Source organism: Lagenorhynchus albirostris, chromosome 13 (assembly GCF_949774975.1).
Source record: "Lagenorhynchus albirostris chromosome 13, mLagAlb1.1, whole genome shotgun sequence".
Taxonomy (NCBI): Eukaryota; Metazoa; Chordata; class Mammalia; order Artiodactyla; family Delphinidae; genus Lagenorhynchus; species Lagenorhynchus albirostris.
In genome coordinates this window covers 43,946,248-43,973,925 of record NC_083107.1, presented here as the reverse complement: position 1 = coordinate 43,973,925, position 27,678 = coordinate 43,946,248, and the positions used below count along the sequence as shown (strand labels likewise).

General features: G+C 37.0%; 1 protein-coding gene across 1 annotated transcript; it reads left to right on the top strand.

Annotated features, from left to right (window-relative positions):
• The first annotated feature begins 279 nt into the window (after positions 1 to 279).
• On the top strand, positions 280 to 25,553 carry C13H2orf73 (chromosome 13 C2orf73 homolog). Its single transcript, XM_060169808.1, has 5 exons — positions 280 to 305; positions 3,948 to 4,158; positions 10,298 to 10,451; positions 24,224 to 24,339; positions 25,185 to 25,553. The coding sequence occupies exons 1-5, from the start codon at positions 280 to 282 to the stop codon at positions 25,551 to 25,553; spliced, it is 876 nt and encodes a 291-aa protein (XP_060025791.1).
• The last annotated feature ends 2,125 nt before the right edge of the window (positions 25,554 to 27,678 follow it).

The window sequence follows — 27,678 nt, the reverse complement described above, 5'->3', positions numbered from 1 at the left end:
GGGTGTAGAGCCTTGGGCGGGTCCGGCAAATAGACCCTGTCTGCCACCCACGCCCCGCCAGCCGCGCGCGCTCGCTGTGGACCCGACCGGGTTACTGCGCCTGCGCGCTCCGGATCCTGCCCCCCAAGACGCTTTCCGAGGCCTAGTGCCCAGTCCGCTGTCGCTTAGCAACGCACAAGTCACTGTCGCGGTTCTCCGCGCGCCCCTTTCTTGTCAAGGCTTACTCCCCTGGTCTTCCCGTGAGGCTCCTCATTGCCTCGTGGCAGGCCGTAGGAGCCCATGGAGGGAAAGGAGGAAAGGCAGCAGTAAGTGCTGGGGTTTGTTTTTCTATTTCCCCTTCCGAAAAATGTTTTCCTACTTGGAGAGTTAAGTGAGATCCGAAGGGTGAGTCTTCGGGCCATCAGGGCTTTTCCTCTGCCAATCCCCTTCCTACCTCTCATTTCGAGTATTGAGCGCAATAATACTTTTTAAAACGCACTGTTTACTGGGCACCTACTACGTATCACGCACTTTACATGCACAGCTTGGCCTAAAACTCTTGACGTCATCTTGAATCATCCACTACTTCTCACACCCCACATGTAATTTATTAGCAAATTCTGTAGGCTTTACCTTTAAAATATATCCAGAATCCACCACGATTCATCACTTCCACCGTCATTACCACCCTGGCCCAAGGACCAGCGTCTCTTACCTGTATACTGCAGAAGTCTTCGCTGCTCCCCTCGCCCCTCTGCAGCCTCCTCAATGCAGTCTTCTGAGTGGTCATTTTACAACATAAAGTTAGATCACGTTCTCCCTTGACCATTGCAGAGCAAAAGCTAAGGCTCCTACAGCGGCCAGTGGGGCCTACACAATGTGCACCTTTGCCTTACTCGGCCCTGTCTGCTCCTTGCCTCCCTCTCCTCCAGCACTGAGGCCTCCCTGAGCCATCTGCAGTGTTTTTCAAAGTGTGGTCCTCAGAACAGCATCAGCATCACCTGGGCGCTTATTTGAAATGCAGTTCTCACGGGCTCCCCTCCACAGACATACCAAATCAGAAACTCTAGAAGCAGCGCAACAAGACCTCCAGGTGACTCTGATGTACCCTAAATTTTGAGAACTATTAAATCAAGCAGCTTGTTACAGCTTGTTATGGTGTGGAGCCAGGGGTATGTGCTTCCAAACCTGTATTTTTGTCACTAAAACAGTGGTTCTCAAATTTTAACATACATGAGAATCACCTAGAGAGCTGGTTAAAAGTTTCCTGGGAACCTGCCCCAGAGATTATTTAGTAGGTTGGGAATGGGACCTGTGAATATGTATTTCCAACAAGCTGACAACTGATGCCAGGGCTGCTACTCCAGGAACTACGCTTGGAGAAGCACCGTCCTGAGGTCAGGTGCTTCTGCTTCCAAGCTTCGGCATTCACATGTCCCTCTGCTGGAATGTGCTTCCTTAGATATCCACTTAGCTCTCTCCCCTCTTTCCTGTCTTTTTTCAGTTGCCACCTTCATAACTCAGCCTCCACCTTATCTAAAAATGCCACCTACCTCCCATATACATGCACTGCTTTCCCCTATGCCCTGCTTTAATTTTGTCCTTAGTACTTAACACCATCTAACAAACTATATATTTTACTTTTTATTTCTCAACTGCCTTACCCCACTGGAATGTAAGGCTCTGTTTCTTTTGTTACTCCTCTATCCTCAGTGCCTCAAACAGCACTGGACACATAGCTCAATAAATATTTATTGAAAGAATGAATTATTTAATGTTATTCTCACATGTCTCACAATAGGTATTATTGTCCTTATCATGCAAAGGATTGGAAACCAAGGCTCAGATAGTAAATGGCAGAGCTGGGATTCCAACCCAGGTCTGACTTATTTCAGAGCCCATTAGTATTTTTAACTGTGCTTTCCTTCTAGTGAGAGATTACTACAGAACCCTACATTTCACATTTATGAGTCAATCTGTAGCCACTCACACCACAAATCCTTCATCACATGAATGCATCAGTATGTGAACAAATAGCTACGGTCCTTTCCTTAAGGCCTGATTCTAGTACAAATTTATTGTTGGGTTACAACTATGAGAAGCAGATGGAAAAAAACTGATGCCAGAAGTCTACAGTGATAAATCAATTAAGGCCTTTAAATAAATTCAACTCTGGAAAGATAACAGAAAAACCTTCAAAGTAATTTACACTTTACCAGTAATCATTTTTTCCAAATCCTTTGCAGAGAGCAACTTCTGCTGGGATGCAGAGAACTGGAATACAAGGGTACCGAATGTCGTGTGTGTTTTGGATGAGGCTTGGGTGTGTACAGCTAACGCAAAGCCAGAGTGAAAAACTAGTCCAGCAGATTCACCAGGAATGTGTAAATAGTATAATGCCAATCTGTTTACCTGCAACAATCAGGACAATTGTCCGGATGTTGGGTACATAATGATGAATGAAACCCGATTGTCACTTTAATGGAACTTACTGGCTTGTACAGGATTATTTGTAGTGCTGACTAGAACACGAAAACAAAAAGTAGGTACATAAATGATAAATTGTAGAATGAAAGAAATGAACAAAGTACTAAAATAGAGAATACATGGAGTGGGGAGGGGGAAATCTAGGAAAAGTTTCTGAGGAGATGACTTCAGCTGAGACCTAAATGGTAATGAACCAGCTGTTCAGGGAGCTGGGGAAGAGCAGATGCCCTGAGGGGAGAGGAGACTGGCGTGTTCCAGGAACTGAGAGTAGGCAGGCTGGCTGGAGAAGGGAAGCGAGAGAGGCTTGAGTGGTTGAAGAGATTAGCTGGAGCAGGGCCACACACGGCCTCAGAACTGCGATAAGGAGGAAGTGTTTTATCGTAAATGCAGTGGAAAGCCACTGGAGGCTTTTAATTGAAAAAATGACATGGGGTAGAAGAGATGGACCTGCTTTAGTCTGAAGTAAGGTAGGGCCATGGACAAGGCAAAACAGAACTAATCACTTTCTCTATAAATTTCGAATCTTATTCACTCACCTTCCATGGGTCAGGGCTTTGATTTTTTAAATTTCTATGTAAAAAGAATCTAAATTCAAATATTTTGTTCTTACCTTCCTTTACTTTTCAAGTACGCAAAATTTTAAAATACTCCTGTTACTCCTTATTTAAAAGGAGAAAAAATTTATAAACTATTCCTTTTAAAATATTTTTTAACATTTAAAAATTTCAATAATTTTTATTTTTCTTCCAGGGTAGTTATTAGAAGGAAAAAATGATGAAATTGAATTAGCTATTCTGATGTCTGCACAGTGGTCTTTTCCTGAAAAGATAAATAATAGTGCTCTTTTGGTAGCTTTTATAAGTTTGCCAGGTGAGCCTTTAAAATTAGTTATCCTTGTCCAGATAGCTAAATATTTTTTGCGGTACGCGGGCCTCTCACTGCTGTGGCCTCTCCCGTTGCGGAGCACAGGCTCCGGACGCGCAGGCTCAGTGGCCATGGCTCACGGGCCCAGCTGCTCCGCGGCATGTGGGATCCTCCCGGACCGCACGAACCCGTGTGCCCTGCATTGTCAGGCAGACTCTCAACCACTGCACCACCAGGAAAGCCCCTAGGTAACTAACTCTTAAAGAAGATGAGTTAAGATTAGCATGTAACTTAGGCACATGAATAAATACTGTAAACATAATTTGTAAGAATGATCAAATCACTACTCTTTCTTAACTCCAAGCAAATGAATCTGTACACTACATTGGTATATGGTAATAAATAATCACTATTAACACAAATCTCTTTATCTTTTATATAATTTCGAATGACAGGATACCCTCCCAAATTTTAATTGCACCAGCCCCTAATAGTTATTAATAAAGCCTAAATTGTCTTGACACTTGAAATATATTTAAATCTAATTTTATGTAATTACGACTCAGCACTGAAATGCTCACTGGATAAATGATATACTATTTAATTCTGTTTTTCAGACAGCATGAAATAGAAGATGCTGGTATACTGTATGTAACTGAAAAAAAAGAAGAAACGAAACATGAAAAAAAGCCTGGAAAAAGTATTCAACATTCAAAACCATGTGTTGGGAGAGGACATGTATATTATGCTAAATTCATTAACACAAATGTAAGAACATACAATGAACCAGTTCCCTACATAGATCCCAAAAACGAACCAGATGATCAGGTTGGATTCATGTTCATTATTTACAAATATAGATTTAGATTCAGAAGTGTTTTGCAGGATAATTTTGTCACAGACTACTTAAAGGATGTGACAGATCTCAGACTAATATTTTTTATAATCCAATAGTTAAAAGCAGTACGCTGGAACTATCCTCACTGATAATTTTGCATACAAACTATATATATATATATAGGGAAGGAATCCAAATAATTGTTTTTCTAGATCGGGTCAGATTATAGTCACTCAGCGGTGCTTGTGGGTAGGAGGGGTTATTGAAGAAATCTCTAATATTGTATTTGTGACAAATAATATAAAAATTTCCCATGATACTCAGTAATTCAGATACTTTCTATAAAATAGCTACCATTAATTGAAAGTATGAAGTGCTAGGAATGAGCTAAGTGTTTTGTATAAGTTATATCCTTTAATCTGCACAACTTCTAGGAGGTATTATTGGAAATAGTTTAGATGATAATATGCTCTAATATAGTAAATTAACATACCTGAGATTACATAGTAAGCAAATGTCACAGTCATGTTTCTGATCCAGGACTGTTGGTTTAGACAAATCACACTTTTATTCACTATCATATTAAATATATTCCATTCTTTTTTTTTGAATCAGGTTCGTTGAAGTATAATTTATTGTATTAATTTCCTGTGTTGCTGTTACAAATTACCACAAACTTGAACACTGGCTTAAAGCAACACAAATTTATTCTCAACAGTTCTGAAGCTCTAAAGTACATAATCAATCTCATTGTCTATTGGGAGAGCTGGTTCCTTCGGGAGGCTCTAAAGAAGAATCCATTTCCTTGCCTTTTCCGCCTTCTAGAGGTTGCCTGCCTTGGCTCATGGCCCCTTCTTCAAAGCCAGCAACATACTGTCTTCAAATCTATGACCGACTTCCCTGCCTCCTTCTTCTAAGAACCCTTGTTATTATATTGGGGTCCTCAGAAGAAGAGAATCGGGGATAATCTCTCCTTAGCAAGATCCTTAATCACAGCTGCAAAGTCCCTTTTGCCATGTAAGGTTAGATGTAGTTGTGATTTAACTCAACATTTAAATGGAGATTGCTTTTCATGAGCTCTCTTTACACTGATAACATCAACTGTTCTTGTCATGAAACAGCACACCATGGCCCTGTGTGTGAATATGAGAGCTTTTGGGGGCAGAAATTCCTGTAGTCAAATATGCTTTAATATCATGTAGTAAACCCTTACAAGGGCAGTTTTAAGGCTCTTTTGTTTTATAAACAAATAATTATTGAGCATTTAAAAGATATTGATAGAACATGCCTCTAGGGGAAATAAATGTGGTACAGAAATCCAGGTTAGTGAAGTCCTCATAATTCTTGCAAAAGTTAATGAATGACTCTCCTGAGCTCTAGTTCAAGGCCAAGTTTAAACCAAACTCTTAACCCATCCTGAACCCCATAAGGAAAAGAAGCTGGTTTGAGAAGAGAAATATGAAACATAAAGAAATTTAAAAATAAATCTAATTTTCTCTTGTTCCTACTTTGTAGGTGTCTTGAAAAAAATAAATGTACAGAAGTGTTAGTAGCTTGCTCTATCAACAAGACTGGGTGATAGCAGCAGTAGAATCTTTATTAGTGCTCAAAGCTCCATGAGTCAAAGACCTTAAACAGGTGGTGAAAGTGAGTTTGAAATGAAGTAAGAGGATAGGTAAGAGAGGTTCCCAGTGGCTGAACAAGGAAGGCTGAACAAGGAGGTACAAAGACCAAAGATGCATCACAGAGCTAAGTGTTCACATTGGGCGTGGAGTGAAGGGAATGGACATACTTAAACAAAACTAAACCTACCCCCTCCAACAACAACAAAAAACCCTTCAATGTACTCATTTCCAAGTACCCAAGGAGTAATAAAGGATGCTTATTTCACATATTTGTAAACTTTGTTCTTTTATTTAAGATGACAGTTTTCTTTTTAAAGGTTAGCTTGGTTTAAAAAAATTAACTGGCTTATAGTAATACTGGCTTTAAAATAAAAGTAAAGAAAATAAAGTTGCCTAAATATTTCAATTGACATATATCTGTTGTCTTATGTATTTTGCTAAGATAATATCTTTAGAATACCAGATTGGTCGGTTTTATTTATTTACACGATTTTTAAGTGAAATAATCAATTATACAGTTCTACATAGGGACATAAAATTGGTGGTGCTAAAAGAAGTAAAAAGGAGCTTTAGCTCAGTTATTTCCAATGAAAACTAATTTGGTTGTCTTTGTGTTTTTAAATATTAGTAAATATTGATATTTCAAAAAAGATTATACTGGGTCAGTATTTTCCAAAATGTATTTTTTTGGAGCACTAGTCCTTGCCAGTGTGCTCAATAAAATAAAGTTCCGAAGTCACATATGTTTTGGAAAACCTGTATTTTTATACACCCTTCTCAGAGCTTCACAATTCACATTAGTAGATAAAGGTTCCTGAGAAATCCTGTGGTAAACTTGTTTAACTTGTTTAACTCAGTATTCGTCAAATTTCTTTAACTATGGAAACCTCTTTTATATAACACCTATTAATATACTGCAGAACCAGTGTTCCACAGAACACAGTGCAGGAATAACTGTTATTATGAATTGCTTAAAAAGAGGTATTTTTCAGCGTTCTTTCTGGTCCACAACAAAACATAGAGGAACGTAGACACAGTGTAACTCTAGCGTTTGCTATAACACAGCAAATTTTTTAAAGCCACTGAGCTCCATTTAAAAAATATGATACTCTATGTGTAAGGTGTTGTCAAAAGTCCAGATTTCCCTAGGAATCCATAAAGTGTAATTTGATGTCCACAGATCACCACACCGCCACAAGCAGCAGCAGCCATCTTGGCCAGGGCGCCATAGAGCTTGGCACACCACCTCTTATATTCTCTTAACTGGTCCCTCCAGGATACCCCACTTACTTTTTACTACATTTCCCCTAGGATTCTCCCTTAGTTTCCCAAAGAATGGAAGTAAGTAATGTTTACTGGTGCATTTCTGAAGGCAAAGGGCTGACAGAAGTGTAACGTAGAGAGTGCCTCACGGTGGTTTCCGAATGTGACTAAGGGGCCCACAGCACAATGGCTCTTAGGCCTTCCAGCAGCCGGGGTTATAGGGAGCCTTGCCATCAGGAATCACCAGGCACCTCCCTACCATGGAGCCCCAGGGACGGTCATCCTGCAGCAGGAAAAGAGACAGGCTTTGGCCTGGAAGGGAGGACTTCATCCTCTCTCTGGGTGCAACGTTTTGGGAACAACTCTTTCTGTAGGCAGAACCCCCTCTACAATCTGCAAGATGTGGTCTGACCCTCAAAACCTAGGCAAAGCAATAACATAGAGGACCTTTCCTGGTTTGGTTTATTTAATCATAAATAATTCCACATGCACCTCTCAATCCAATGTAAGGGATGGTACACAGAGCAGTACATTTTTATTCTTAGTCTTTCTCTTCAGTGTGCGGTGAAGGAAAAAAATAAGCCTCTGCCTTTACCTTTTGTCTTATAATCTCTCTGAGCAAATGCTTGGACCAAAAAGGCACGCACATGTGCCTGGGTGCATACACACTCTCTTCCAGGAAGGAACCAGACTTTTCAGGCATAGGGCAGACTATCCAGAAATAGAAAAGATAAACACAACAGTTTTTGAACTGTAGCATTTCATTCTCCTGAAGTGAAGATGCATCCAATTGACAACACTAATCAGAACACTCACTGACTATAAGGGTCTTGAAGTCATCAATCACACTTCAGAAAAAACTGCTCATTATTTCCTTTATACGTATTTGTGAAACCAAAGAGACCATTTTGGTAAAATTCTAAATTCCAGTCTTCTTGAAAGGTGAATTATCTCTGCTTTAAGGTAGCTTTTGCACTACACTCTTGTTTAAGAAAATAATTGAAGTCTGCCAGACATCGTGGTTCACTTACTCCAGAGTCACTTCTCCAGTAACTTGGATGTTAGCAAAATAAGTTTCAGATCAACAGAAGAAGATATAAAGAGTACGCCTTAAAACCTTGTCATAGAGGATTTCTCAGGATATTTACTTAGAGCCTCTTTATTTTTATTTTTGAAATAATTTAAATAAATTTGTGTTTATCTGGCTTTGCCTTCCACAGCAGATTTCCTATAGCAATGTAGCACAGAAATCAGAGGCATGCACAGACGAATGACGGACTGAATTGAGGCGGCTCTGCTACCTGTTAGTGATATACCTTGGGGAAGTTACTTTATCTCCCAGCAGTTTTCTCATCTGTACAGTGGGTGTACCCACTTCATAAAATTGTGATGAGAATAAGTGAGAAAAGGCCTAGACCTTGGAGCATAATAAGCACCGTGGTAATCACAGAGTAGGGAAGAGCTGCAAGAAGCAGGCACTCTGACAACAGTAAGACGTGACTATTTTGAGCCAGAGAGTGAGAAGACACCATCTGTGTAGTGATATGTTCTAGAATTCCTAGGATCTACATCAAGTAGATGTAATTCACCTTTAAGTCCATTCTGAAAAATGAGGCATTGGCTGATCTTTCCTACTCTCCAAAATTCCCCACTTCCTACATTTCTTTGATTTCTGCAAACATTCATTTTTACCCCTGGTTACAGGTTGTCATTGGCCTGGAAACTGGCCCTCATTTCCAGTTGCAAAGTGAGTTCTGACTCTGTCTTCATCTGTGCAGGGCTTAGTGCTCTCTTTGGTTCATGTCCATCCCATCTTTTTCAGTTTGAAGATAACTTCCCTTAATGAAGAACCTAAAGTTGAATAGCTCTGATTTTCAGCTCTAAGCAGGGTACTCTTCTCCAAATTCTAAGCCTTTCCTTGATTTCTTGCTGCAACAGAATTTTTTCCCACTGAACACCCTATTTTTGCTGCTTGGTATATTTCATGAATCTCTTCTAAGCTTCTTGACAGTCTCCTGACAAGCTGACTCCATTAAAGTGTTTCTCCTTTGAATCTGATTTTGTGCACCGCTTGTACACACACCTGTCTCCTTGAAAACTAAGCTCATTTGAAAGCTAACTGCCTATGTAGCCACACAAGCTTCTTCAGATGCCTCCTTCTTTTTATATCAATGTAGCTTCAATTGTATTTTCAGAATTTAACTTATTAGAATCTCATATTTATCCACCTTGAATCATATTTTAAAGTCTCTGACAATGCAATCACAGTTGATCTTTTAAAAGGCTGATCTCTTCACTTAAAGCCCCAGGTAGGTGTTGGAACATACCCAAGGTTACTTTCATTATCTAATATCCAAGGACTCTGAGGTGTCAAGTTCCCTTTTCCCAAGGTTCTCTTCTACCTTATCAACCAGATTAAAACAAATTTTTTTAGTCAGTACTAAGTTGAGTAACAATTCACCTCACTGCTTTCTGAACTTCTAAGAGATCAAATGTGCTAATGAAGAGTCTTCATTTCCTGCATACTTAGTTCAGGTTTTATTATCAGAAATTCAGTAACACTGGAGATATTTCTGCTTAGAACAAAGTTTCTCAAACTGAATCATTAGTGAGTTATAAATCAACGTGGACTGCAACCAGCATTATGAGATGAAATAGAAAAGTAATATAATAGAAAAATAGCCAAGTGCACTGCGTGTAGTAAGAATAAGTATTGTTTTGCGAAACCTCTAGTTTTATGTATATGTATGTAGTGGGTACTCTTGCATGACATAAAATGTATTTCATGGTGTGGGTCATGGACTTTGAAAACCACCATCTTAGATGATAATACATTATTTGTATTGCCATAATGAAAAGTATAGAATATAAGTTTTAGATTAAATCATGTTTACTATATACATATGCATACGTGTGTACATATGCATACTTATATATATATAAATGGTAGTACAAAACATAGAAACATAACTATTTTGTTGATTTTTACCATTCCATCTGTTGACAGAAGGTAGTTTAAGAAATTAGCAGCTGTATTTTAGCTAAAATTATATGATAATGCATTTTTAGGTGCCTCTTAGGAAATACAGTCTTTATGAAAATATATTTAGTCCTAGATTTCAGAACTCTATTTTAGTACTAGAAAATCCAATAACTTGTTGAATCAAATTACTGAGCATCAAACACATGAAAATGTCCTACAGTATCCAATTTTGTGTTTCCATTTTTTTTTTCCATGAAGGGTGACTGGTGGTCACATGGTAAAGGACTGGAAAATCCCTTCCAACCACCTTATGACACTAAGAGCACCCAGAGGAGTGACTTTAAAAAACCAACATGTCCATTTGTTTCTCCAGTCAAATACAGCAAGTTGCAAAAGCCTTCTTATGGAATAGGTAAGGTTAGCAGTTCTCCACTGTCTCAGGTTACTGCTATCAAATTAAGATGTATTATACGTGCTTGCACCTCCTGGGAAAATTAGTCCTCTACAGGAGTTGAAAATATACATGCAGCAAGTGCAGCCCTTGACAAGTTTGTTCCTTATACCTTCCTAGTGGATAACTTAGCTCCAAATATGTTTAATACAACATAATAAAAATTGTAATGTTCATTGATAACACCAGCTTCCAAGTCAGAAATTTAGTAGCATTCTGCTCATTATTGCCAGCAAACTTTAAAAATTGTAACTGTTAGGCAACACTATAGAGCAGTATTTTTCAAAGTGTGCATGGAGGGGCACTGGTTTTTGTTGTTTGTTTTTGAATTTTATTTTATTTATTTTTTTATACAGCAGGTTATTATTAGTTATCTATTTTATACATATTAGTGTATACATGTCAATCCCAATCTCCCAGTTCATCCCACCACCACCACCACCACCCCAATTTCCCCGCTTGGTGTCCATATGTTTGTTCTCTACATCTGTGTCTCTATTTCTGCCCTACAAACCAGTTCATCTGTGCCATTTTTCTACGTTCCACATATATGTGTTAATATACAGTATTTGTTTTTCTCTTTCTGACTTACTTCGCTCTGTATGACAGTCTCTAGATCCATCCACGTCTCTACATATGACCCAATTTCGTTCCCTTTTATGGCTGAGTAATATTTCATTGTATATATCTACCACATCTTCTTTATCCACTCGTCTGTCGATGGGCATTTAGGTTGCTTCCATGACCTGGCTATTGTAAACAGTGCTGCAATGAACATTGGGGTACATGTGTCTTTTTGAATTATGGTTTTCTCTGGGTGTATGCCCAGTAGTGGGATTGCTGGGTCATATGGTAATTCAATTTTAGTTTTTTAAGGAACCTCTATACTGTTCTCCACAGTGGCTGTATCAATTTACATTCCCACCAACAGTGCAAGAGGGTTCCCTTTTCTCCACACCCTCTCCAGCATTTGTTGTTTGTAGATTTTCTGATGAGGGGCACTAGTTTTTATGATGTTTATAGCTACTGCTCAAAAAAACAGGGGAAGTCAAATAAGTTTTGGAAAAACTGAATTTATAAAGTTAAACAGTTTTGTGTTTTTTTTTTTACTACAGAACTCTTAAAACCCTTATTCTAAGCATAAGCATAATGAATTTCCAAGAAGAGGGATAAAGAATGCTACGTTTTCCCAATATTGACAACTTTACCTTTTTTCAGATCATCTCACATGACTGGTATCCCACAAAACATAATTTAGGAAATACTGTTCTATACAGTATTCATACATTTTGAGATCTAAAATTTGTTTTACCTGACAATGTCATTATAATAATCTAGGTCTTTCACATTTATTCAAGTTGTTTCTGTTTCTTAACCCAGTACTACTCATCTCTACCGCAGGCGTAGAATTTTTAGCAAGTCTTAAAGAAGTGCAGGATCAAGTCCAAACAAAAATGGATTTATTGAATACCCGCTCTGTTCTCACCCCATACAAAAGTTCATGAGATAAACATCAAATTTTCTGAACACGACAGTAGGCAGCGAAGGATTACTTTTAGACGTCAACAGTCCCTCAGTTTTAGCCTTCTGGCCTCTGTGATTGGCCAGTCTAGTTAAGGATACAAAGGGAAGCTAGATTGAAGGTCAGGATATTAGAAAATGGTCATATTTAACATGATTTCTACCTCAAGGGTGGTAGTTAATAGGGAGGACCAACTATTAGATAGTCTATAACAATGGTGTCTCTTTTAGAAAGGTAATAAAGTTTCCAATTCTGATTCAAGATGGTAGACTGAGCACAAACATCTAAATCCCCTGCCTCCCAAGACCCTATTGAATGACAGCAAAGCAGTCAAACCATAAAGGACCCATAAAGGTGAAAAGAATGGAAGGAAGAGCTTTCTGGATTTTGAGAAGGAATGGAAGACTGTTGACGGATAAAAAAGAGCAAAGAAGCAATAGCCTAGAATATACAGAAGGAGATGCAGTGACGAGCCATTCTGCCTGAAAAAAACACAAAAGTATCTGAAGGCTCAGTCAGCAGACAAAGCATAACAGAAACGGGGGAGGGGAGAATCAGAGGGTTATTTGAAAGTCTGTTTCTTAAATAACTGCTCCAGTCATGAGCACTCTACCCTCTCCCAACATTAAGAATGCTAGAGCCCATTGTCTCAGCTAGATGTCAACTACCACACTAGTTACTTTAGTATTTCAAACTGGTCTCCTATCCTATTCTTAATTTATGAATGGACAACCAAAGATTAGAATTATGCCAAATTATATTTTTTTTAGGTCTGGAGGATAAAATCAAGGAAATATCACAGAACATAAAATAACAACAACACACAAAACCTTAGAAAATATGAGAGTATAAAAGCAAAATGGAGAATCAGTCTTGGAGGTCCAACTTTTCTGGAGCTCCAGAAAAGAGTAAAAACGAAGGCGAGATAATTATATCCACACATAACATCTATTAAGCATATACTATTTGCCAGGTACTTTATGGAACTTTCTAAATGTTTACTCATTCAATTCCCACACCAACCCTATGGCATATAATAGTATAGTAATACTATTAATACTCTCATTTTTCAGATGAGAAAGCAAGCACAGAATTTAAATAATTTGCCCAAGGCTACACAGCAAATAATTGGTGTTTGAACTTAGTCTGACTCTAGTACCTGTAAAAATAACCAGTACACTACACAGCCTCTAGAAAAATAATAGGATAGTTTCCCAACATAAAGAAGAGCCATTGAAAGGGTCTACTGAGTGTATGAAGGGAAAAAGATACACAACTATACATCATTATGAAATTGCAAAACAATAATTATAAAGAGAAGGTTCCAGAAGTTTCCATTAAAAGAAAACTAAGTCACCACCTAAGGAATAAGTATATGGAATCAAGCAACACGGATGGAAGAGCACAGTGGAGTTAATGTCTTCAAAGGTCTCAGGGGAAATCATTTTTAACCTAGAAAAGAGGTTGACGTGTACACTAGAACCTTTTTCTTCCCCAAGTGGCACTGGGCATTGGACCCACTGAGAAAGAAATATAGTCCTAGCACAACATTTGGCTCTTAAGTGAACAAAATTCACGTAATTGTATTGTAAGTGCTACTTAGTAGTTAACTTTTAGTGTTATTCTATAGACACAATATGGAAAATTTAAATATGGTTACAGATCAGAATTATGTTATCAGCTTTAAGAAGAAAAATAAATATACAGTTGACAGAAGATGGGAAGTAGAAGAGGAGAAGGGTGCTAATATCACTATTTAACATGAGTCCTCAAGAGAGACTACCCAAAATAGATGAAACACGGAATAGAAGATTAAGGCTGAAGTCAAAGGAGTTAATACAAGTACCAATTTCTCTCTCCAGCCCTGGCTTCTTTCCTGAGCTTCAAGCCTGATATCCAACCAACTACTTAACATCTCTTCTTGGATAACTAATCTCCTTTTCAAGCTTAACATGGCTAGAATAGAACGTTTCATTTCGCCCATCCAAACCTATCCCCCCATCTCAATTAATGTCATTTCTATTCCCCCAGATGCTCAAGTTTTGATACCTAGAAGTCATTCTAAAACTCCCTACCCTCTACAGCCAATCCATCTTGACACATCTATCTCCAAATTCTATCCCAAATTATCTTACGAATGTAGTGAAGCCACTACTGCCCTGCTTCCTTTCTTCCTCCTCCATAATGTTTTCCACACCATCGTCAGACAGATCTTTTAAAAACATGAAGGACATCACTCTTCCCCTTTGGAGCCTTTAGCTACTTCTCACTGTTTGTAGAGTAAATTTCAAATTCTTTGCCATGGCCTACATGGTCCTACTTGACCTGCCAAATCTACCTAAGTCTCCTATTGCTCCTGATAGCTTGGCATGGGGATTTAGAGAAGGGGCACATAACTCAGACCAAGGAGGTAGAGAATACTTTCTGAAAGTCATGCTTGTTTCAGAACCAATTTATGCCTGTGTACTTGTTACTGTATTTCTATAACTTAATTACATATTACAAATTAAAATCTGAGTAAGAAAAAAGCAGTTGTTTCTATAAAACAAAGTTGAATACTTTACAAAGACTTGCTAAAAGGTTAATCACTAACTTTAAAAATGCTAATTAAGCATGGGTAAAATAACTATAAAAGAAGAGCTAGAGGGAATTTTTTAAATCTTGAAAGACGCTGTACTCATTTTCCTTCAAATTCATCCTTAAGTTTCCATTCTGTGTTAAAGAAACGGAAAATGAAAAGGACACATTAGGCGTGTGGTTTGTGCAAGAAATATAAAGTGGAATTCCAACCAACAGGCACTTCCTCAAAGAAAATGCCTTTGCACTTCAATAAAATTTTGGTGAATGAACTGGTTAAAGGAAAATAAGTATGGTTTACATAATTTTCTATGATTCTTTGCCTTAACTGACTTCTTTGTTAACTAACCAGTCAGGTCTCAGTACTTTCTCATAAGGAGCAGTTGTTTCTTCTCTAGTTCAAATAAGGGATGTGGTGGAAGATGAGACAGAGAGATAGGCTTTGTTCTAGGATGATCAGGCAGGGCCCGGTCATTTCATAAGGGAACAACCATAATCAGTGTCTGTAGGTCTGTCAATTTTCCCTTAGAGGAATCCTCCAAGCCTCTGCCTGGAGTGGAGGACAGAAAATCTGGGAGGCTCTCAAACAATCTTCAGTTTACAGCTTCGACTTGTACCACTTCCCATGCTCCCTGCCTCAGAAGCGTCTGATGCCTCCAATTCCCGAGCCTCACTGGAAGGCTGTGGCATGAATTGGCTTGATTTTCACCCCCCCTCCTCCGCAAGCCCTTAGCTTCCAGTTTACTGGACTCTACTCAACTCAATTGCCACTTATCCATCTGCTTTCCAGCTTCCAAATTTGTTAATATCTTTGCTCGCATTTAGTTCTCTTTTTTCCTTAAGGCTTTAAGCCCTTTTAATTTCTTTACTATCATTGTACTATCTTCTTCCTCTCTCTGTGTCTGTTCTTTTACTGGTATCTCTTATTGCCAAAATCATTATTATATTCCAGGTCCTACCATATGCCCAGACTCAACAAATATTTATTGATTAGTTTAATGATAATTACATATTATTCAACAGATTAAAGTCATAATGTAATTTTAACTAATATACACACCACAATACAAACCTGCAATTTATTCATATTTTAGATGGTGTTTGGGTACTAGATGAGAATGATATTTAAAAGAAAATATTTTATGTAACATTTAAACTATAACTAGTATAACTAATATTACATAAAATATTTTATGTAACATTTAAACTATAACTAGTATAACTAGTATATAAACTAGTCTGTATATGCCAGATTTTTAATGTGTATATATATATATGTGTGTGTATACATATATGCATATAGACAGAAAATGTGTATATAAACATGCATTAATAGCAAAAGTCATCTCAGTCATTCTGTTCCATCAGCCCACTTAATTACGCCTGGTTTTTGGCATTTCAGCAATGTCATCTTGTACTGATAATGAAAGTGCCCTTTATGTCTTGTACCACCACACAATTTCCTGGCTGCCATCCATGGTCAGTTCAACAAACGGCTATGCTCCATCATATCTGAGTCCCTGTAAGAATGAGTGTTCACTTTGGGTTTTATATAATAAAACTTTATAAATTGGAAAAGCTGATCTAATTGGTAAGGGAGGTGTTTCATGCTTAAATAAAACTTTGGCTGTTTATCAATTACTTGATATTTTAACATTCTTTAAAATTGTGAATTCAGATACGGTGCTAAAAATATTTTTCTAAAATAGGTTTTAGTTTGTGTTGCTTCTTTTGCATCAAGGTATAACATAACAATGATTTCTTGCTACAGTTGTATTCAAGTTTCTCTTTTTCACTGTATTGTGAAAATCTGTACTGTTATTTTTACATTAATAATCCGTTTATGTAAGATGAAAATAAATACTACTTAGAAGAATGGGGTTTCTAATAGAAAAATAATACTGATAAATGTTTTTTAAGTAGATACAAATGAAAAGTTAAGAAAATTTCTCAAAACAAAAGCTGCTAAATCCGCATCAATATGAGGAACAAGTTGTGTGTTTGAATAAATGCTGGCTTTGTTGATAAAATATAGATGGCTAGACACCAACTTGTTTGGTGTATCCTTGTTTGGAAAATTCCTATTTTAATTAGAAGTTTCCAAGAAACAGAGAGTGAATTTCAAACATTCTTCATAGACTTTGGCTTACTTTTTGTAAGCCTCATCTAACAAGGCTTCTTTTAAGTAATTATTTTGGGTCCGATTTGAATTCTTAAGTAGAGTAACCACTAAGAACTTGAATATCTTCTTTGATGTTTTCCCACTTAGATGATCTTCACTATTGTGGGCTTCTTTAAAAATCACATATATTTGCATAAATGAACATGGTAGTTATGTCTACTTTTAATAGGTATAATGTCTGGGTAAGGAACTTCTTTCTATAATAGTTTAGATTACCTTTCTTGCCCCTTTATTGGTCCCCATGAAGATATTTTTTTAAGTTATTATTTTCAAGATTCTGGGAGGTTCTAGATCACTATATAAAAGATGATTCATTTTAATTGATTTAATTGACTTCCTTCTGAAGTCTTTCTGTTTGTTATTTGCATAAGAAGTCAGTCCAACATTTAGTTGCTTAAAACAACAATCATTTTATTTGCTCATGATTCTGTAGTCTGGGCTGAGCTCAGGTGGGCAGTTCTTTGGCCATTCTTGCTGGTGAGCACTTGAGCGACTGAATTTAGTTGGTAGGTCGTCTGGGAACTGAACTCAGCTGGGACACTGGAATGATTGGGCCTGACCTTCTCCGTTTGGTCTCTGCGTGTGGTTTCTCCAGCAGGGTAGATGGAACTGGCATAGTATTGCTTCTGCCACATCCTATTGGTTGAAGCTAATCACAAGGCCAGTGCACATTCACAAGGGGACTGTACAAGGATGCAAATACTGGCAGGCCTGATTCTCTGGGGTCACCAATGTAACACCTTACTTCAATGTCTTTAAGTAGTCCTTTCCATGAGAGTTTAGGAATGGCCAACTCTTCATTTTTCTTTGTCTGAAAAGGTCTTTAAATTGCCCTCACTAATAGATGAAAGTATAGCTGGGTATAGAATTCTAGATTCATAGTTACTTAGCTTTTACACTAGGAAGGTATTATTCCATTGTCATCTGGATTCTATTGTTATGTCAGGTCTGAAAGCAGTCCAGTTGTTAATCCTTTGAAGGTAACTTGTTTCAGTAGAAGATTTTTTATGTTCTATGGGGGTCTTTGCATACAGAAAGAGATATTTATTCATGGTTAAATTAATATTCTAGTTTTAACATTATAAATTTAAAAATATTTCTTTAAGCCCTTAATTTTTAAATATTGTATAATATTAGAATAGTAAGTTTCACTTGTTCTTTGGTGTTTAACTCAGCTTGAACAAATGAAATACTCCTTAACAATGACTTATTTACAAACATAGTCAATTAAATTCCATTAATATTTTAAACTGCATTTGGTGATTTAATTATATTCTGTTTTCCTCTTAACACTTTAAATACCTAACAAGGAAAATGTAGAACTTTGACCATCAAAACCTTCCCAAACAATTAAAAAATTCTTGTAATAAGAGCTAATGAGACCCTAATACATTAAAAAAAAATTTTTTTAATAAAATAAAATTTAAAAAAAAACCTTCCCCAATTAAAAAATTCTTGTAAATCTAATAAATTAAACCTATATAGTAAATACATATATGTCAAACATTTTAATACTCTTTATAAACTTAATCATATTTCCCTAAAACTGTCAACACTAGAAAACTATCAGATCAAATTTTCTTCTGACATATTACATAACAAATTATAGATTTAAATGTATTTGCTTTATCATCTCTACATTTAATCCCAAACCTTCCCAAAATTAAAAGACTTACTGAATATTTATTTTAGAAGAACTGTGTTGGTTGGTAGAATACTGGTAATACTGGTTGGTAGAATATTAGTAAGGTATTAAAGTATTTGTTTTGAAAAAAAGTTACCCTGTGACCAATCTTTGTTACCCTATATGAAAAATATGCAATATACTATTTGTATTAAATCTAGTTTATGGCGAGGCATTTTTGTTATCATTACAGAGGGCTTTTAATGATGATAGAGATTTTGCTCTATGCATTTCTCTCACTAAGACAAAGTGAGAGAATTTAATTCATCATACTTTTAAGTTTTCCTTATAGTAGGTGGATATGACCTGTGTTGTCCAAGGACAGGTTCCTGTGTGGGAAATTGCTGGCATTGGATTCTACGCAGGTAGGAGGCATAAAAGTTTCTAGTTTGGGTCAGCTGATTGTTTGCCCCAACTATTATTGCCATTAATGGCAGCTGCCCTGTTAAAAAATTGCCCTTGATTGTTTTTGACAAATGCCTTTAGGGGAAAGGCTATTTACACTAAGAGAGGCTGAGTCATTGTCTATAAAGACAAGCCCTAGGAATGGAGTTTCCAAAGAACTGCCAGCCAGGTTAAATAACAATTCTTTGAGTTCAGGTTTGTGGGAAGTTCCAAAGCCAGTGGTTCTTTTCAGTGGCTGCTAAGCTTCTTGCTGATTTTCACCATAAATTCAGGGCTGTTAGTTTCCAAGGCTTATGACAAGGTGGGGACAGGGGCATGAAAACTGGGCCAAAGGCCTGCTTTTATTACAGAGATTAAGCCATTTTTCTTGAATAAATGCTTCTCAGATTGTTGCAAGCCTTTGGTTAATTTCCAAAGTTCTGAAAAAGTTGATTTTGATTATTTTTGCCAATGTTCTCATTGCTTTTATGGAGAAGCAGTTTTTTTGGAGGTTTTTACTCTGCCATTCCCACTGATGTCCTATCCCTTTTAGCTTTCATGCTACAAATATTTTTTTCCCAACCTATCATCTCTGTTAACTTTGCTCATGGTGTACAGAAATAAATTTTGATGTAATCAAGTTTATTAAGTTTTCACCTATGGTTTGTGCATTGGGTGTTTATGATGAGTTTTCCTACCCTTAGGTCACAAAAATATTCTCCTCCATTTTCTTCTCTTGGTTTTATCATTTTACCTTCCATAATTATGTATTTAACTCTATAGCCCAGCTTTATGTGCAGTATTAAATAGGGAACCTATTCCATTTTTCTCCATGCAGTGAACAAGTTTTCTGGATACCATCTACTAAACAATCTACACTTCTGTCATTAACTTGGGAGACCTCCTTAATTGTATGTTACGGTTCCCTATATGAATAAGTCTGTCTCTGAACTCTGTTACATTCCTTAGGTTAATTTTCAGTCCTTGGATCATCACTAAAATGTTTTAATGATATAGATTTTTAGCTTGTCTTAATATCTGATAGGGAAATTCCTCATTCTTTGCTCTTCCTTTTCACAGTTAAGCTCTCTATTTATGGACCTTTATTTTTCCATTTCAATTTTGGAATTTATGACATTTCTCAAAATATCCAGCTAGAACTTTGATTGGGTTGTGTTGACATTATAGATTAATTTAGGAAAAACTGTCACCTTTACAGTAACATACTATCCCATCCTATCTAAGGGAATGGAAAGTCTATTCAGCTCAATTTTTGTCTTTGAGTTAAAAAATTTTCTCTATAGAGATCTTGTGAAGTCTTACTTTCTAGAAACTTTATACTGTATAGTTTTATTCCTACAGGGACTGTATCTTATTTTTCCTTTTGTTTTCTAGTAGGTTATTTTTATTATAGCAAAATGCTTTTGATTTTTGTACACTTAGCTGCTTGCCTTGCTATACCCTTATTCTCTTTTTTTTTTTTTTTTTTTGCGGTACGCGGGCCTCTCACCCTGTGGCCTCTCCCGCTGCGGAGCAACAGGCTCTGGACGCGCAGTCTCAGCGGCCATGGCCCACGGGCACAGCCGCCCCCGCGGCACGTGGGATCCTCCCGGACCGGGGCACGAACCCACGTCCCCTGCATCAGCAGGCGGACTCCCATCCACTGCGCCACCAGGGAAGCCCTATTCTCATTATTGATTCTAGTGGTTTTTCTATTCAGGTAATTATATTACCTACAAATAATGACAGCTTTTTCTTTTCCTTTGCAATCATTATACTACTTTTTTCATTTTTTATAATATTCACCAGAATCTCCATTAATATGTTAAACAGTAGAATTTTAGTTCTGAGTTATTATAGGTGTAATACTTATTTTTCTGTTCTTTAGTCATTGTCTTTTTAAGGAGGCAAACGTTTTGTTATTTTCTTCCATATACCTTAGGCACCCTCCTTGATTTATTTCTATTCTTATTTGAGTTCTTCCTCTAGAAATTTTTTGAAGTGGTCTGTTTATGGGGAAATATTCTGAGGCCTTCTTTGCCTCCCAATATTTTTAAATTTTGGCTTCATGGTTAAATGACAGTTTGGTTGGATATTAAAATATTAAAATTCCAGGCTTAAAGGTTTTTTCCCTTTAATATTTAAAAAATATTAATAAGTTATTATGTGTCCAATGTTGTCAAATTTGATATAAATCTGCTTCTTACTCCTTTGTAAGTAATCTACCTCTCCTCTTTGAAACATTTAGAATTTTTTCTGTGTCTCAGATGACCTTAAATTTCTCTATAAAGTGTCTTACATGTGAGTTATTTCTTATCTACCACACAGGACTGGGAGGAGAGTGAGTCAAGTGAGAGGTCTAGGGTGCAAACTGTAAGGAGGAACTCACTCCCAGGATCATGCAAGTGCCTCCTTACATTTTGCATCCCATGAGCTTCACCTGCCTCATCTTACTCCTGGCCCTGCTACCTGCTTGGTAATCTGTGAGCCCTTTCAATCTGAGGTCTTTGGGCTTTCTTTAATTCTTATGTATTTATCATTTTTATTTCTTTAAACATTTCCTTTTCTCTGTTTCTTCTTCTAGGTTTCCTGGATTCTAGTGTTGGTATTTCTATGTCTCTTAGCTTTTCTATCTTTATCAATGTCTCTTAGCTTTTCTATCTTTATTTCTTTCTCCTTTCCAGATTCCTTCTGGGAAAGCTTCTCAGTCTGATTTTCTAGTTCATAACTCTTATTTTTATCTCACCATTTCTACTTCAACTATTATATTTTTATTTCTAATATTTTACATGATTCTTTTTTATGACCTCTTATTCTTGCTTTATATTAAGAATACCTCCTGTACCTTTGAGTATATTTGTTATGCTTATTTTATTCTTGGTACATAGGTTCTAATAATTCTGCTTCACATAGTGTACGTTTTAAATCTTATTGTCTTTCTTTAACAGTGTCTCTCTAGTTTATCTTAGGTCATATTCCCCAAGGGGAATTATCAGCCCTGTGTGGGCAAAGGCTAAAGACCAGGGTCTGGCTTGTGTACCTCTCAATGAATTTAAGGAAAGAAGATGAAGGTCAGGCTGGAGAGGGTCAGGCCTGACAAAACCAGTTTTGACCATCTCCATTTGTTGTCCCTATTTGAGACCAATCCTCTACTCAGGGCTCCACTCCTTTCCCCTTTAAACTCCTAAAAAGAGGCATCACCGAGAGAAGGCAATCTCTTGATGTTTTTAATCCACCAGCACTGACAATTGCTCTGGGAGTGCTGGAGAAGGAAATGCCCAAGGGGCTGCATGCATCCATTTTCATCAGCTCCTTACCCTGGAGGGATTTCTGTGCTGCTCCAATGTTACTAAGTTGACAACACATGGCTAGACGGTTGCTGCCAGTTTCTGCCGCCCTGAGGCAAACAGTGATCTTCCCAAAGCAATGTGGGAGAAAGTCAAGAGCAGATTTTAAAAGCTCTCCCAACCTATTCTCTACTGTCTACATCTGATCTCCCTACCCTCCAGCCCAAGCTGCCACCAACCCTTCATAGCAGTTTACTAAACCCTTTGGTTTTCTCCCAGCATTTTGATAGTTCATCACATTCATGCTTCTCCTCTTCCATGGTTTCCCTTTTGTCAGGATGCAAAAGAGCTTGCCCCTTGCCTAACTTAGAAGTCCCTTTCTAATTTGACCTAGCATTCTAGAGACTTTATAAACATTGTCTTTAATCCTCACAGCTCTGAAAGCAAATTATTATTATTCCCATTTTAGGGAGAAGAAATTGAATCTCATTGAAGTTAAGTGATTTGTCCAAAGTGACACAACTAGGAAATGCAGTAGAGCTGGAATTTGAAAGCACGTCTATCTTATCCCAAAGCCCGTCTATCTTATCCCAAAGCCCGTCTATCTTATCCCAAAGCCCATGCTTTGGATACTCCATTAACCCCACCTGATTAATGCCTAAATTTAGACCTGCCTCATTTTATTCAGAGTTATCAGACTATGTTCCTGGAAACACTAACATTCTGTGAGCCAGACCATGGTGTTCACCCCAAAACTGACAGTCTTTTCTGATTTGGTGGAAAAATATAACTTATGGTTAGAATTTCTCAATGTAATAGTTGTCCACAAATTTATGTTAAATCTTTGGCACCTGCTCTCTTTTGTGTGCTAGCAAATCCTAAAAGAAAGGTAATGATTAAGTAGAAAATGAGTTTTGAGTATCTGATCTCAATTAGAAATCAAGGAAATGTTATCAATTAGCATTTTTCCCTGCTAGCTAGAAAAGACTGCCATCTCACATTATGTAATGTATAAATATTGGAATAATCATTCTAGCTAGTAAAATTAGTTTATATCAATGTCTGAATATTGAATTAAATTCATGAATGCTTAATAAATGTGAATTTACTAACATATTTTTCCTCTTATATATTCTCCCTAATTTTAAAGTCATGGTTTTTCCAATTTAAATTTTATTTTTTAATAGTTAATACAGGCATACAGTACAAAATTCAAATGGTACAATAGGGAAAAGAGTGAAAGTGAATCCACTCTTCTCCACCTCTGTCCTCCAGCCAGCTAATTCTCTCCCCCTGCAACAACCACTGTTATCAGTTTCTTGTTATCACTCCATAGATATGGTAGGTGTACATATTATCTTATGTACATATTTTTCTATAAAAGGGAGAAATTTTTAATTTTTTCCTTGACAGAATTTTATGTCACTAAACTGGGTGTTACTCTGACTCCTTACATAACGTAGTGTGCTAAAAGCAAAACTAAAGTGAGTTTTTAAAATTTTTAAACATAGAGAAACCAATATAATGAACCCCTATATAGCTATTACACAGATTGGAAGATTATTTAAAAGCGATTTTTAAAGAATTTAATACTCTCACAAATTTTCAGAGCCTTTGTCAATGGGAAATGAAAAGAATTGTGTGTTCAAGTGCAGTAGCCCTGGAATCTTCCAGTTCATTTGTCAGTGCTAGCAGGGAGCAACTTACGCATAAATTTCTCAAAGCCTTTTCAGTAGTAAAAATAAGTTGACAAATAAATTGTACTTATGCTTTTCCTAACACTTTGGTTGGCATATGTGCAAGAAGCAGATCTAACAGTTGACTTTTAAAGCCATTATTACATTATTATTAGTTTTTAAAATTACTAGCAATTCCACCTGTGGGGCTAATTTGGTTGTTTTGATTTGGTTCTTTTCATGGAGAAAGAATGATGAATCTATTATTGTATTATTTAGATATGTTTAGGTAACCTTTCATACTTAAAAGAATTTCGTTTCGTTAACATTTTTGATAAAGCAAAAATATTATAAATACTGATTACATTTCCATATACAAATCTTTTATCCTGACTTCACAAAATCTCTTTTCTCCCCTTAGTTCCACTTGCCTCTCCTGATGCATCAGCAGAACCCCAAAAGAATTTTATAGAACGCATCTCTTTTTCACATCAATATGATGCCAGGAAAACACCCAGTGAGCCTATCCGGGGAAAGGTAAGTCAGTATTTAGAATCAATTACTTAATACTTTATGATGGGATAGATTTATGGTAGAACTCTAAGCCGTTCAAGTCATAATCATATTTCTCAAAGTTGATTTAAACAAACTAACATGGTTATTAGGAGGATAAAATCTTAACCACATGTCATAGTCAAAACTAAACAATGATGTCATAATTTTGGATCAGTCTTTGGAATTTGGTTCAAATTATTAAAATCATTCACTTAAGATAATATCAAAGCAACCTGCTAAAGTTTTTGATATGCTTATGTATGTGTGTGGCAGGGGGATGCATATAAGTTTTATAAATTGAACAGTAATGTAATAGTCAATTGCTGGATTTTTTCCCAACTACAGATGTTTGTTTTCATATTTCACCATAGCTAATAATAATAACATTTCACAACAACTATTAGTTGTTGGAAGTAATAGACGTTTATGATGCAATCATAAATCCTTAGGTCTATGAACTGCAGTTTCTATCGTATCCATAGCAACCTGCAGAGCAAGAAATGAAATTGGATATGAATAGTCTCATACAATTCAAATGACAGAAAAATTGAGAATGGGAGATAATGAGATGCCGCTCCTTTGACTTTCTGTTTTTCCCTTCCTGTTCATTTTCTGGTGCACCCTTGTTCATAATTGGTTTAAATGGTTCACCAATAATTATTATGCTTCCGTCTTCAGTTTCGAACTAAGGTGACAGCCAATGAAGAGGCAGAGAAATAAATGCCTGCTTCAATCAGGACTTGAGCTAATACATGAACTCAGGTCACAGCTGCATCTTCCAGCAACTTGTGTGCCCTGGCTAATGTCAACTTTGTTTTCCTTTCCAGCGACATGGAGTTTTTGTGCAGACAGAGATAAAACCAGGGAGTAGGCCAACAGTTCCTAAGAGAACAGAGGTATTACTGAATGCTCCAGGGTCATGCTCATCAGAACAGTCCAAAAAAACAGAGAAAGGAAACTCAGCGGAAAGCAAAATGATCTCACCCGGTCTCTGCCGACAAAATTCCCAGGAGTTGTTAGAGACTAAAACTCACTTATCAGAAACAGACGTCAGAGAGGCAGCCAACACATGTCCCAGAAGTCTTGAGAGAAGGGAGAAGACTACAGACGTCTTTCAAATAACTGCAGTAAAAGCTCTTCTCATCAGGCATGATTCTTTAAGTCCACCAATAAAAAGTCAGTATAAACCAGGATAAACTACCTTCTTCAAATAAAAACATAGTCCTTAGAATGTAGACGATTTCAGAATCATCATACAGGCCCTCACATTTGCTTTTTCTGTTATCAATAACCTCAAAAATGACAACTTACGTAAATGGGAAAATGAAAAAAGTTAATAAAATACACCAAAAATTTAAGTGTGGTCTCCAATGAGTGATGGATATGAGACATATTTCTATGTTAGATTGTTTCTAGCCATGGCTCTAGAATCAAACTGGGGCTGGAATTTGGGCTTCACCACATAGAGGCTGTGTGACTTTGGGTAAATTACTTAACCTCTCTAGAGTTCAGTTTCCTCATCTGTAAAATTAGGATAATAGTAACTTCTTAAGGATATTGAGCATGAGATCATACACACTGATCAGTGATCAATGTAATCACATTATCACTATTACTATAATTAAAATTTCAATTTAAGGATAACATTCTCCTATAACCTTGAATTCTCCTCCTTATTCTAAAACTTTGAACCCTTTTATATACAATTAAGAGTGTAAAAACTAAAAACCTTTCTCCCAGTACAAGATACACACACACACACACACACACACACATTTTTTTTTTTTTTTTTCTGTACGCGGGCCACTCACTGCTGTGGCCTCTCCCGCCGCAGAGCACAGGCTCCGGACGCGCAGGCTCAGCAGCCACGGCTCATGGGCCCAGCCGCCCCGCGGCATGTGGGATCTTCCCGGACCGGGGCACGAACCCATGTCCCCTGCATCGGCAGGTGGACTCTCAACCACTGCGCCACCAGGGAAGCCACACACACACACTTTTAATTGAAAGGCATGAGTACACAGAATATCAAAATATTTCCTAAATTGATTTCTATTTTATTTAAATTATTTCTAGCACTAACTCAACCTTTGCTTTTTGGCAGAGTTTGGTATGGGTAATTCTACCAGTTATTCTATTTGGTACATTTTGGTGTGCCAAAAATGTATCTACTATAAGCTGTGTTATGTTGCACACAAGTGGAAGTAGGTGAAGTATTCCTCTGCTGCCCCAAAGAGTATTTACATGCCCAACAAATTTCCATGGGAACATATCCATTGTACACTATTATCTATAGTACTGGTAAGACTACAGGTGTATCTTTATTCCTCCATTAAAGACATTTTAATAGACTGCAAACAAATAAATGCCATTATTAAATATTTGTGTATTGGGAACTTTTGGTTCTTACAACATGGCAGATTAAGGCAAATAGTGAACCCCTTTCATTACAAACACCTTGAAATGCTGAATAAAATGAAACAATAAATAAACATGCAGCCCAGCTCACAAAACAGGGAAACCCTCATGTTTCAAAATAAAGAACTTGCTTATTTTATGTATCAATATATATCTTGAAGATCTTTTCTTGTCAACACATGTAGACTACCTCATTATTTTAACAGCAGCATAGTCTTCCATCGTATAGATATACTATATAACTGGAGCAATAACACAAGCTTTGATGTGAGTGGGGGAAGGGAATGGAGGTTGCTAGCAGATCTGGAGAGAGGTCTTACAGGCTAGGGACTTGAAAAAATATTTTTTTAAAAGTGTACACTATTTTAAAAAAAAGACTATGAACTTGAATTTTAATTCACATTGGAACAGAGATGGAAATTTATGGCCTCCAAAATAGAGAGATGGCATTGAAACCTGCATAAAGCTAGAACTTTGGAATAGCTGCTATCTTGGTACAAGGCATACTGGAAGAACTCCACTCACTTAACTGTTAGCAAGAAAGTTTGCCTCTGCCTAGAGCTATAGATAATGAATAAATCTTTGCAAGAAAGTAAAACCTCAAGCTTGCACCACATTCCAATTTGAAACATGAGTTTACATGCAGGTCATCTCATATGACAGAAAATTAACATAAAAAATAATCCTGCTGGGGATACCACTGAGGTGCCTGACAAAAGCAAATGCAACACACACCCCCACCCCCGGAAAGATATTTCTACAATCCACAGAAGAAACAGTCCCTGATAAAGGCAAGGTTACAAACAAAAACTACAAATCACACAAAGAAGAAAATCAGACTGAGCAAGAGTACAACAGTACAACAAAGAGAATGATTAAAACTTCACAACTGGAGAGAAAAGAATT